This window comes from Chaetodon trifascialis, chromosome 2 (assembly GCF_039877785.1).
Source record: "Chaetodon trifascialis isolate fChaTrf1 chromosome 2, fChaTrf1.hap1, whole genome shotgun sequence".
Lineage (NCBI taxonomy): Eukaryota > Metazoa > Chordata > Actinopteri > Chaetodontiformes > Chaetodontidae > Chaetodon > Chaetodon trifascialis.
The window spans coordinates 20,591,826-20,605,363 of NC_092057.1; the positions used below are offsets into that span (position 1 = coordinate 20,591,826).

The 13,538-nt window shown below is 40.0% G+C and overlaps 2 protein-coding genes across 2 annotated transcripts in view; both read right to left on the reverse strand.

Annotated features, from left to right (window-relative positions):
* Positions 1-1,224: 1,224 nt before the first annotated feature.
* On the reverse strand, positions 1,225-6,681 carry trip13 (thyroid hormone receptor interactor 13). The gene is made up of 16 exons (XM_070985076.1): positions 6,557-6,681; positions 6,281-6,366; positions 5,601-5,760; positions 5,355-5,481; positions 4,728-4,783; positions 4,544-4,634; positions 4,366-4,438; positions 4,206-4,269; positions 4,021-4,107; positions 3,745-3,851; positions 3,406-3,559; positions 2,893-3,005; positions 2,702-2,771; positions 2,521-2,618; positions 1,584-1,647; positions 1,225-1,433 (listed from the first exon to the last, which is right to left on the reverse strand). The coding sequence occupies exons 2-14, from the start codon at positions 6,352-6,354 to the stop codon at positions 2,523-2,525; spliced, it is 1,272 nt and encodes a 423-aa protein (XP_070841177.1). The 5' UTR covers positions 6,355-6,366; positions 6,557-6,681; the 3' UTR covers positions 1,225-1,433; positions 1,584-1,647; positions 2,521-2,522.
* An 862-nt stretch (positions 6,682-7,543) lies between these two features.
* LOC139349547 (complement C3-like) overlaps positions 7,544-13,538 on the reverse strand; it is a 30,537-nt gene continuing 24,542 nt past the window's right edge. Inside the window, exons 28-38 of the mRNA XM_070990455.1 lie at positions 12,319-12,381; positions 12,050-12,134; positions 11,833-11,887; positions 11,140-11,230; positions 10,943-11,032; positions 10,591-10,693; positions 10,373-10,459; positions 9,688-9,780; positions 9,453-9,536; positions 7,900-8,044; positions 7,544-7,722 (exon numbers count right to left, since the gene is read on the reverse strand). Of these exons, the coding sequence (XP_070846556.1) occupies positions 7,581-7,722; positions 7,900-8,044; positions 9,453-9,536; positions 9,688-9,780; positions 10,373-10,459; positions 10,591-10,693; positions 10,943-11,032; positions 11,140-11,230; positions 11,833-11,887; positions 12,050-12,134; positions 12,319-12,381 (1,038 nt within the window). The 3' untranslated portion in view covers positions 7,544-7,580. The remainder of the gene's footprint in view (positions 7,723-7,899; positions 8,045-9,452; positions 9,537-9,687; positions 9,781-10,372; positions 10,460-10,590; positions 10,694-10,942; positions 11,033-11,139; positions 11,231-11,832; positions 11,888-12,049; positions 12,135-12,318; positions 12,382-13,538) is intronic.

Here is a 13,538-nt window from a genome sequence, read left to right on the forward strand (position 1 = left end):
CATTTATTTATTTATGTAAGTACATCAGTCTGTAGCAGGATGGATCAGCTGGGCGAACTGGACTGTGATGCAAATATGTTGCAGGTCCTTGGAAGAACTTCCAGACATGTCAAACAGTAACGGCTGGGTTTGAAGGAGACTCTGATCGGCTTTTCCTCACAGAGGGGAACGACACAGTTCCCCTTCTCTTTCCAAGAACGTCTGCTATACAGAGCACACCATGCACAAAGTCAAAATCACTCTTCCAGGTCATGGAAGTTGGTCTCATTCTCTACTTTCAGGCAGCCAGTGGCTTCAGTACATTTCAGTGAACTTGAGAGTAGAGCTGCAATGATTCGTTGCTTGACTGAACATGAGTCAATGCCTGTTTTGCTCATCAAATTATCATTGTAATATTTTTTGAAATGCAAAAATGCTAAACATCTTCAACTTATGCAAATGTGAGGATTTCTGTAAGACAGTGATGTCTCTTTGGAAGATACATGTAGGATCCTTCAGACATTTATTGAGGATGGTAAGTAAACGTGTGCCTAATGATGGATTCCTTGCTGTCCTTGTGTTGGGCTGTCAGTCATCAGCTGTTGTCATCTTTCCCATTGCACAGCGACACGACATCACTGTGAGACTAAAATCATGCAGCTGTCTTAAATACGATTCCCTCTGCCTCAGGTCGTTTGGTTCGTCTGCTGTTGTGCACATTGCTCCACCTCCCCTTCACCTCCCAGTCTCTACAGATCCAGAAGCTTCATCACGTCTCACTGGAGTGATCAACTGCCACCACGGGGATGTATCTTGCTCAGGGCAGACCCCCTTTTTAAAACTCATTTTTAATAGGAGAGGAGAGGGTGTTATTAACAGGCATTGGGGGCAATGCTATCAAGTTAAATATGGGCTCCATCTCCATCTCTCCAACTCTGCTGCTTCACAAATCCCCTAATTTTATGGAAGTTTGACACAGAATCACCGGAGTGTCCCTTTAACTCATGTTTCTATTCAAATAAGCTATAACGCCTGACGAGGTGAACTTTACAGTTTAACGGGAATCAAACTACAAACTAAATCATGAGTGGAAACCTGCCAGCCAATCACAATCACACGTCTTTGGTGACCATGTTGTACTGGGAATTATTTTATGGGCTGGAATCGTTGTCTTAACAGGTCATTGATGTTGTGACTGAGGTGAGGGAGGGCATTTCTACAAACTGAAGCCAGTCACATCAGCTTCACTGAACATCTTCTTTATTAACAAAAGTCTCTCAGACACAGCCTCTGTACAGTTAGTCCTGAGAGAATATTGAGGACGTTTTCTCGCCCACCGACACTGCTGGTAATATTCTCATGTAAGTTTTCAAAATCAGACATTTGTCCATTGACAAACAAACATAGCCAATATATATTCCCTGTTTCTGGAGAGGGAGGCTCCGGGCAAACACCTGTAAGACAGTAAGCGTGAATTCATTTCATTAGTTTCACAGAAGACGTTCCTGTAGATCTCACATGGTTCTTCTTAGTTACCGCTATTTTGAAAATGCTGCAGCTATTGTATTCTTTCTGATACAAAACAATAGCAGACATATTTGTACCTGCTGCTGGGTTCAGGCCTCTGAAACTGGTCCAGCTCAGCAGCACTCATACTCCTTCTCTTGCCTGAGAGCCATGAAAATAGAATATTCTGAAGAAGGATTTGCACATGTGGACAAACAGTGAATAACGAATGTTTTAGTGGCACTAGAGCAGCATTCAGGCTCTAAATACATTGCTGTGTCCTCTAGATTAAACTTTTTAAGTCAGGATTTCAAGTCAATATGTCAGCAGTGGAAAGTAATTACATTTACTCAAGTACTGCACTTAAGTAAAAATTGTACATTTGTACTGTCCTTTAGTATTTCCATTTTATGCCACTTAACAATTCGACTGTAAAATCTTTGCATTCAGCTCCTTTTCACCTGACAGATTCAGTTACTGGTTTTTTCACAGTACAATTTTTCATACCCTTCCAGTCCACTGATTTTGAATGTTCCTAATTAATTACAGGATTAAGTGTTCCTGTAGGAGTTGAGAAAATTCTACTTGAGATAAATAAACTCTGAAAACTCTTGGATTAGCTGGAAAATGTATTGCCACAAAGCTGAAAACAGGGCTGGTTTTCTGAGCTCATTTTAAGAAATTTGTGGTTCTCACAGGACGGCGATAAACATATGATCTTCCAGAACATTAGAGTGTTGCTATAGATTAAACTACCCAACTGTATATTAAGTTGCCTTAAACATCTACAGCAGTAAAATGGAACATAGACACTAATGCAGAAGTCATATTAATCCAAAAATATCATAGTGTAATACTGAGAAGGACTATTTCACTGCACAGTGAGTACTTTTACTTTTGATATTTTAAGTACATTTTGCTGATACTACTTACACACTTTACATATGTAAGGTTTTCAATGCAGGACATTGTAAGTGTAGCATGAATGGGGATGGAGAGCTCATGAACAAACGTGTCAGTCTTTGGGCATTGTACCTTTAGATGCCATTGACCAGGTTGGCATTTTCCTCCTTCTGTTTATCTACCGTTTGGTCCATAGCCTCCAGAAACCTCTCAAGAGTCACTGTCGGCGTCTGCAGGCAAACAAACGACATTTTAAAAAACAACACGACTTTTTTCCCCCTACACTCTCCATTGAAGAAAATCAAACACTTACCCTTACAAACATTGCGTGGGCTAGAAATGGTATTTTCCTCAGTGCTCTTCCACTCAAACCTTTGCTTTTTCTGGAAATGAAAAGGACAACAAAACATTAGCTGCTGGCTGTTTACATTCTCACTGGCACTTGATGCTATGAATAAAGACGTATGGTTTGAGTGCTATGGCATGGTGGGAAGCTGAACCCACATAGCAATGTTCCTCAGGTTCAGGCTGTGCTCAGAAACCTCACTCTCTGCAAAGCCCATCGTCTCGAGCTCAAATATGGTAAACAGCTGCTGCCGGGGGTAGATGATCTGGCACTGCAGACACACATCATGAAGGGCAGAAATATGCAAAATTCGAATAAATCAAAGCACCCAATCAATCTTGTTTACTGTTGCTGCTTATGACTTTTGAAGTACGTTATGATCATGTTAAAGGACTCATTCATTGGTAGTTGAACGGTGGGCACTGACTTCCTCTGTGTTGGAGGTCTGTGAGCATTTCTTAGTGACGCATGTAGTTATAATTATGGATTTTCCATGTTTTTAGGAGTCTGTTCTCACAATAATACAGGCTCACAAAAACAAGAAAGTGAATATATTATATATCTTATATAATTGGCTAATTAAGCCTAAACAAATTATTCTTTTTCACTTGAAAGTCCGCCTTTCGGGGCTGGTTAATGAGAGGAAAAATGTTGCTAGCTTGTTCAATCACCTTCATCAGCTCCTCCAGGCAGGAGAGGTAGATGTTGTAGATGCCGTTCTCGGATGGAGGTCCGATGTACTGCTTTATGTCAGCTCGGTCCACAAACGCCAAGTCTATCTTTTCTGTCACATTGGACGTCGTCAGGATCACAACGTTGGAATGTCTGAAATACGATTCCAAAAGTCACAAAACAAACTAGTGTAGATGAGACAAAATGAAAGTCTGATGGATTGATTTTCTAGTGAAAACAGGAATTAAGAATGACTGAAAAAACATGATTAAGGCGCCTGGCATCATATGCTGTGAGAGAGGTTTTAAAACAGTGCACTGGCTCCTTTGCTTACTGACCGCTTGATCTGGTCCAGTTGAGTGAGAACTGAGTTGACCACTCGAATGGCGTCAGAGGGCTCTGTTCCCGCTTGGCAGGCATTCCTAGCTGCTGTCAGACTCTCCACCTACTCTCCGTAAAACAGGCACATAAAAAGGAACAGAGACACTGCTGAACATGGAACAACTAAAGGTACATCAAGTGCAGAAGAGTCTTTTGATTTCAGCAAATCAGTGAAGGACTGCATTCAAAAGATATAACTAATAAACATCCATTTCCAATATCAATATTTTTACCTCATCAATCAGCACAAACACAAGAGCATCTTTGTCATCAATCAGTTGTTGGATCTTCTGAAACATCTTTGTGACCAGCTTACCGCTCTGTGAAGAAGAGTCATGATTAGCGACCAAAATAATATTAGCTCAATCTAGATCGACGTCCAGCTGAACAGTTTAACATAAAAAGGAGCCCTCTGTACCTCTGAGAACCACTTCGAGAACAAGCTGTGGCTGTTTATCTCGACAAATTGCCCATAAGAATACCTGCAGGGAAAGGAGTGTGCCTGAGTATCTTTTGAAATGAAAAGAGTTGGTGTAGTTACTGCTGAAGTGGTTTCACTAAAATGAGGATTGTCTTACCGACTCAACAGTCTGATTGACAGCTTCTGGGCAAGAGCTTTGCAAAGTGATGTCTTCCCTGTGCCTGGAGGTCCTGAAGGTGGGCATAACAGAGTCATACATCACTTACTTTACGCACATCATCTCTGACACAACCTCAGCCAATGAATGTTGATGCTATTACTCATTCATTATTTACCGTGAAGCAGCACAACACGGTTCCATGAAATCAGGTTGCTGTCGACCTTCTTGTCAGAGAAGAAAATTGTTGTTGTGACATAATCCAGGAGCTGCAGGACCATGAAGACAAAGTGAAGTTTAGCCATGTAGACAAGTTATGTAATCATTTTCTCTCATCTCTCAACTGCTATTGTATATTTCACCTGTGTTTTGACTCCACTCTCATATACCAGGCTCTCCCAAATCCCATGGAATTCAGCTGTTGAACACAAACAGAGGGGAATATTAAGCCATGATAAAATTTGAATGAGTCAAAGGGAAAAGAGGGTCTTTGAAGTTGTGCAGGATTAAAGTGAAAATACAACAAATATACAGGATGTTCACCACGCTGAGAGACAGCGCAGATTAAAATAATGACACTCAATTGTCATGATTACACTAACTGTGTCTTTACGTTAACGCCAGCCTTGATCTCTCTTTTGATTATGCAATACTATTCCACGTAACTTTCAAAGGTAGCTATAAAACAACTATAGGAGGCTTTGGTCAGGTTGGAGTCACAGATGTTAGAATGGATTCCAATGAATTAAAGTAACAAAAAAAGTAACAAACATTCACAGAACTTTTCCAGTGTCCATTCACATGAGAGCCGAGATTATCACATAAACTCATACTGAATAATATGTTGTATGACTAAAGGATACACACTGTAGAATGATCGGCTCCTGTATCAAGTCCTGCCTGGCTGTCAGACTTCAAGCAGAAATCAATCAAACTAAGAAAGCTTCTATCCAGTGTGTTGAGCTCTCGTCCACTACGTCCAGTGTCACCTGCTGGCAGCAACCAGTGATTGGCTGCTGAAAGGTCCTCCTCTTCCTCCAAACTCAGTGTGCTTGGTCCATCCTCATTCAGAGTGAAGATGTGAACAGAAACAGAGCAGCTCTTCAAATCAAGGAGCTGATTGAGGAAAGAGGGTTGATGAAAACAAGCATTATTTTAGCATAAAAACAAAAAATAAATAAATATTCTATTAATATTAATATAAAATATTGACAAAGCACACCAAAATAACAGACCTGTGTTACCATTTCCTCCATATCAACCAGAGCCACAGATTCCACATGCTTTTGCAGGAAGTCGTCATCAAAGTCTGTCCATCTGTAGTTACCAAAAACCATGCTGTGGCGATTCAGTAGAGCCATAACATGGATCTTCACATCAGACGTTTCGGCTGTGCTGAAATATCAATGAGAATGGGAAAAAAATAAAGTACACAGGAAATTACGTAATTAAATTATCGCTAGCATAAAAACTGACTGTTTTTATGGTTGACACTGTACCAATACCAGTATGATTAATCAATCAATCAATCAATCAATCAATCAATCAATCAATCAATCAATCATCTAAATAGAGTCTTACTAGACTTTCACTTTGTTTACACTTGTTTTGTTTACGACATAAGTCCATAGGTTCTTTTAGCTTTGACGTCTTAAACACTAATCTGCAATAGGGAAACTAACAAAAGTACAGACATTAACCGAGAAGGTGCGTCTATACTTTTGTCTGCTGCTGTGAGTAAATGGTGAAAAATATAACTTTTATTCAACATATGTTGCATAATGCATTCAACGTTGTGGTCAGTTAACCTATTTGATTATGAGTAGGACTTCTCCTTCAGTGGTGGGCTCTGCGGTTTGATCTGGACTCCATGCATGTATTCACTGACATGTTTTGAAGCGCTCAGTGAACCCACCTGTGAGATTTAACATGGACCTCCACATGGATGTTTTGCTTCTGGTTTCCCACCTCTGTTCTGTCACCGTCCATTCCTGTAAAGCGCTGGACATCGAAAATCAGAGCTATGAAAGCAGCATTCATCACATGAGTTCATTTAGCTAAAAGGTACTTTTCCATTTCGTTAGCTAGACAAGTTAGCGATGTTGTTGCAAGCTAACATAGCTGGCTAACGTTAACGTCCCTCAATGAGTAAAGGAAAACAGTTCGGTGCATCGACGAAACTGAACCATACCTAACACAACTGATATTGTCAATCCAATTCCTCGCTGTAACCGATGTTATGATACCTCCGAAACTGTCAACGACTCGCTGCGCCGTTAGAAAGCCGACTACTGTTCAAATTCCTCGCGCTGATTTGTTACACCGGAAATACATCATTTGTTTCTGGACGTCACATCCGCCTGCCGCGAGCTGTCCTGTTGCAGCGATTTGCTGCAGATAGAGTAACGTGGGCGACCAGTGGTCATACATTTTGAGTAAACATAACACGTCGGATAAAAATACGGAGATATGGGGGAAAACACAAGTGAGTTGTGATGGCTGGTTCTGTTCTGATCTTTTAAAGTCCTTTTAAGCTGCGTCACCTGAACAGGGCTCCGCCACTTGACTCGCATGGGAAACAGCCGTTGCCTCCGTTTATGCTACATCACTTTCAGCAAACAAAACTACACAACAAACACAACAAAACTACACAACAAAACTTGTGAGTGTGACGTCATGTTGGAATGTTCGACCGTGGCGTGTGACGTTCTACTGCGGAGGCAAGCTTATATATGGAAGCGCAATAGTCTCCATATGTTGGGACGTCCGACAGGACGTGTTCCCGACCTGACCATTACTGGAAAGTGAGAGACAGCAGAGAAGCAGTTCCGACCATGCCACTAATGGAAGGGTGATGAATGTTGAGTGGATGAATGAATGGGTGGCTGAATGGATAGGAAGGTAGGTATGAAGGCCAATAAATGACATAAAATTAATGATAATAGAGATACCCCTTTTTCCTTAACTTTTTGACATTGCCACATACGACCATTGCCATGCCCCAGTATTTTCCCATATGTTTCCCTCTTTCCTGTCTCTCCTGGGTTCCTGTCTAGCCTTCTGTTGCCTAGTCCACACATAAACAGGTACTTTTTGAAAAGAGAGCTTTTGGAAAACTTCTGCATCCCATATGTCACTGTAATCAAAGATTTACATAATAAGAACAGTGCAAAATAAAAGCATTTCCAAACAGGATTTTATTTTCTTGAGTTTCATCACATCTGACATCCAAACACTGTGAACTGTGCAACCAGCTCCTCCATGCCCAAACAGGTATGTCTGTGCTCCTCAGTCTGACACTCATCTTCTGTGGGCCAATACTCGATCCAGGTGCTCTCACCAAGTACATAATGATACCTAAGCAGAGATACATGGTGACAATATTACAAGGGGAATAGACATATCGCACGCGCACACACACACACACACACACACACACACACACACACACACACACACACACACACACACACACACACACACACACACACACACACACACACACACACACAGAGAGAGAGAGAACAAACTCACAATAGGCTCTGTTCATCTCTGATAGTTTCTTTGGATGAGCCCATGATCAGGTAGGTTTTCTCTGTCCTCAGATCTAAAGCTGTTCTACAGTGTGAATAACTGAGGAATGTTCGCAGTGTTCCCTGAGCAGCCACATCATAACTTCCTGGAATGAAAATATACAGTAAGAGAAGAGAAAAGAGAAAAACATAATTAACTATACAACAGGTTTCCTACAGGAGCATTACTGTTCATGTGCTGCATTACTCACAAACACCTTCTAAATCAAGTCACGCATTAATGTATACAAACTTTTCTCCCTGTCTGAAATGATCACCAATTTCCACAGTGTCTGTCATTCACTGGCTTAGTGAGCATATATGACCCACTAAGACAATGCAGAAGAGTGGAGTGTGCAAATAAACTGCACACTTCACTCATTTGTTTAAAGCTCAAAACTCATGGGGAAATATCGACAGGTTTGTGAAAATGCTACATTATAGTTATTACTCTGCTATCATTTCCAAAAGCAGTCACAACTCCAGGACCCTATTTAAAGTGATTAATTCAGCTATCCTCCCTCCCTTTCTCTAACAGAGGGTTGGAGGTGCTACCCTCCAACTGCTGTGTTCGCATGTCTCAGGTAGAACCCTTTGTTGCTGGTAGGGCCTCCTCTTTATCTAGTCATTTCACTTGTGGGGTTCTGCAAGGGTCTTTCTTTGGCCCTGTATTATTTTCAATCTATGTGCTTCCTCTAGGTCATGTCAGTCATAAGCAGAACATTCAATTCCACTATTATGCTGAAGATGCAGAGATTTATGTTCCACTCAAAACCTCCAACCCCAGTCTCTTCTTGCCTATTGCGAGACTACTGCAACACCCTTTACTCTGGTCAAAGCTCACTACGTCACCTGCAACTAGTGCAGAATGCAGCCGCTAGACTTATTACTGGTATGAGGAGATTTGAACACATCACTCTGGTTTTAGCTGCACTTTGCTGGCTACCAATCGTATTTAGAATTGATGTTAAGATTTCATTTTTAACTTTTAAAGCTCTTAATTGTCTGGCACCTAACTACTGTACTGTACCTCACTGAGCTCTTCGTACCCTGAGGTCCTCTGATATGGCTCCACTGGTGGTGCCTAAATCTAGGTGGTGACCAAGGATAACAAGGCCGTTGCTCTCAATACTCCCAGACTCTTAAATAGCCTGCTTGAGGATCTCAAGTTCGCTGGCTCCGTGACTTCTTTTAAATCTCTTTTAAAACCAAATTTTTAGAAAAAGGCAGTCCATAGTTATTTTCTCTCATTGTTGGTATCAGTGGTTATTGGTGTATTTATATTTGAATTGAATATTTCAATTCTATTTCTATTTGTATTTCATTTTCTTTTACTTGCTTGTAACATAGTTAAGAACGATGTATACAAATAAAGATTATTGTTATTATTACAAATAAATTGTATTATTATTATTATTAAATTGTCTCTGAAAGGATTTTTCTGCCTGTCTAGAAACACCACAGGGAAAAGTGGATGGAAAATGGGCATAAAGAAAAGAGGAGATTAACACCCACCCTCTCTTATGACTTCCACAACCCGCGCTGTGTAAATGTCTGTGGACAAACTGCTTGTACATTTTTCCACTTTGACTTTGTACACTGTGAAGAGACAAGTTGCAGATTGTTAGTTCACTTGCTTTCTCTCTCACTGTCTCTCAAACACACACACACGCACGCACGCACGCACGCACGCACGCATGCACATACACTCTTACTCATGAGCCACTGACTTACAAACACACACTCTTACCAAAATCTATGTGGCTGAGCGGTGTGCTCTCACAAGACTTAGCAGTGCGCTCATCGTTGCTAATGTTGCCTTTTCTCTGCATAGTACAGATCTCTGGAACGACACAGCAGGCACAAAGTAAATACACAACTGATGACTCAAATGAATGTACGCATGAATATATCTGTACATATGTAGATTTAGCTGTTGTTATAACATGTTTATTGTACGTTTCTATTGTTTGCTGACTGTTTTTATGAAACTCCAATCAGCAGCGCCTGACCCAAACACTTAAGGCCCTAACTGTGTCCTAAAAGGCTGCCTCTATTACTTATTCACTCTTCCCTGTACAATAGATGCCACATGGTTTAATCCAGGTATTCTCAAACTTATTACTCAAAGGTAATCCTTATTCATTTCTGACTCAGACATTTTCTTACAATTACACTGACAGTAGTTATTGTGTCCTAGAGACTTGCAGGTGCTTTAATACACACTATAATACATAATGTTACTTAGCTTGCATTTTGTTGTTTGCCATGAACTGCTAATTCTCCTTATTCAAATGCTTGCTGCCTCACAAACCATTAATTGAGGTATGATCATCCTCAAACAAAAACATTGGTGTGGTTTTTCATTGTGTATTCCATCAAGATTTTCAAATTTAACAAACGTATTGTAAGACAGTTCAGGTCATCTTGTTTACCTTGAACACATGTGCAGTCATTATTCATACAGAGTGTATGTAGCCCTCTTCTCTGCTCTGGGACATAGAACCTCACACACTGTGTCTCTGCAACAGGAAAGACAGACATTTGAAAAATGTTTTGTATGCATTGGTTACAATATGACCAAACCAGCATGGGCATTAACATGAGGAAACAACAAAGACAAACAAAGTGCTTTGTGGTTCAAGAGTCTCACGTTCATAGTATTCATAGACAGACACAGCAGCTGGTTGTAAGACGCCCACTTTCAGCTGCTGATGGATCCTAAATGTGATCTCCTCTGGTTTTGTGTGAGAAACCTGTGGAGAGAGACCACACTGATGCTGAATTTTCTAAATGACATTTTTAAAGTTATGAGCACCATAGATGAAACTGTGTGCACTGATAAATACCAGATTCTGTACATTTTGGGAGAGAGAGCACTTTAAGTATCTACTGGCTCAATTATACTGGGAGCTGAGGAGCGCCACTGGAACTTCAACGTTCTTGTCAATGAAACTTATTTGGATTTGATATATGTAAGGGGGGCAGAGGGAAGAAAATCTCACCTTGTCCATGTAAATAATGAGCGAACTTCTTTCTGACAGGACTGTGTTCATCTCATATTTTGCAATGGTGCGGGCACGTCCTCTGGACTGCTACACACAGACACACACACAGTTTAAAAGTCAGTGCTATTGGTTAGAACAAACATGACTTAAAAGATTGTCTAGTTCTGTGGGTTTGTGTGTTTGTGCGCTCTTACTAAGTCCAGGTCATTTGTGTTAACAGTGAAGCCAGTTAACAAGCCAATATCCAAGATTGACATGGTTGCATCGCGCTCTTTGTCCTTAAACCTGTACAAAGGATGTGCAGAATGACTATTAATAAAACTTCAATTGGGAAGACTATATTCATCCTTACTTTATTTATACCTATACCTCTGATACCTTGTTCTGTCCGAAACCAATGCCCCGTGCTCAGATGGAGTCAGCTAGGATGCATGTAAGAAAGAGTCTAACATCTTCCACTTCCACACAATGATTTCGCTTGGAGCACTTTTGCAATGTTCATTCAGAAACAGACACTGTCTTCACAAATCTCTGAATCCTTAAATTCTGCATTTAACAGGTGATGTTTTGTTTTTGTTTTTTGTCATAGTATCATTGCTGCTAACTGGTCCTTTCATTTTATTTTTACTTCAGTTTATGGTCATTATAGTGACATAACATTACATCATGTTACATCATCTATAAAATCTGCTGCTGCCCAGTGAGGTAAGAAAAAGTATTTTCTTTTAGGGGGATATTCCCGTACAGCTCACAGCACTACATTCTCAAAATAATGCGTCACAATGGCATCTAATCACCAAAGACAAAAATGAAAAATAGAGCAGGGAGAAATGAAATAACGGTTCTAAAAAGCCATGTGATAGTTATCAGTATAAGATTGTACTTACAAAACCTCTATTTTCAGCTTGTATATCTCCTCATCCTCTTCATCACCCAGGTTCTCTGCAAAACATACGATGAACATTTAGTTTATGTGTTTTTCACAGAAGAAAAAATATTTGTCAGACAAAAAGACAAATAAGCAGATAACAAAGCCAGACAAACACAAGCGAGAGAATGACCGCTGAAATAAAAACCACAGACAGATGGACAATTTCAAAGTACCTGCTGGAAGGAGCTGCACTGACAAGTTAAACCTCTGGCAGTCGCTTTCCTTTTCTTTAGGCAGAGCATAATACAGTGACACCATCTGTCACATAGATGAAAGTGCATCTTAAGCAGTGAAGAACTGACAGGACCTGTCATCCAAGGGTCTTCTATGACACAGTAGTGTTGCATTGCTGGTCTGTTTGCACTATTAAAGGCATCAAGGCACAGTCAGACTGGCCATCAACAGATAATAAAATGTTAAACAAAAAATGCTTTCGACTTACTGTCAGCGTTGCTTCTCCACTTCCGGTGGCAGTCACGTTTACATCTTTGTTTATAGTATTGATCTGTTGAGATTTAAAATATGCACATGTGCAAACAAACACATACCAGGATTAGACACTCAATAGGAATCTTCCCCTGGATTATGAGGATCATTTGGAACAAGCATAAAGAAAAGTGAGGAATTCTGACTTTAGATTACACACATTTCTCATGTCCACACTCTGTCTATTCGAGGATTGACTACTTTTTTATGTTTAATGTAGACAGATTCAAAATTAAGGATTGTGATTGTGATGAAGACAATTGATCTGTCTGATCATAGCCTGATTACTCTGTCTCTAATATTGGAGGGGAAAGTGAGGAGAAAGTTATGGAGATTAAACTCAAATATTCTCAATGATCCAAAAATAAGGGAGGAACTAAAGGGGGGAATTAAATTAATGAGAAGGAGAATTATATCCATCACTACACATATGAAGAAACTTCAAGTACAGAGATTGGCCAACCTCCAAGAAAAACTAAAACACTTAAAAACTGCAGACAGTAAAAAAACAAGCCCAATTTTAAAAGAGGGAATTAAAACATTAAAGAGTGAAATTGGTGATATATATATGCAAGAAACCCAGAGAAAAATGCTTTTTTTGAGACAGAAGTACTATGAAGAGGAAATAAAATCAGCAAAACTTTTAGCATATAAGTTGCGCAAACAACAACAACAACAACAACAACAACAGTCATTAAAATTAAAAACCCCAGTACAAAGGAGCTCGAAAATTAACTAGGTAAAATTCAGGAGAGCTTTGAATCATTCTATAGAGATTTATACACTCAACCCCAGATCTCGGATGAAAAACAAATCGATACCTTTTTAAGCTCCCTAAACCTGCCTTCTCTCACAACCTCGCAAAATGAAAGTTTAGTACAGCCTATATCGATTAATGAACTGAATTTGGCTATTTCCAAATTAAAGGCTGGTAAATCCCCAGGGGAAGACGGTTATACAACAGAGTGGTGCAAATTATTAAAACCAGAACTATCACCATTACTACTTACTACCTTCAACTGGATATTGCAGAGGGGAGAAATTCCACCTTCGTGGAGGGAGGCAGTCATCTCTGTCATTCCCATAAAAGACAAGCAGGAGTGTGGAAACTACCTATTAGCCTATTAATAGGCTAATAGGTAGTTAGGTATACCTATTAGTGTCCTTAATCTGGAT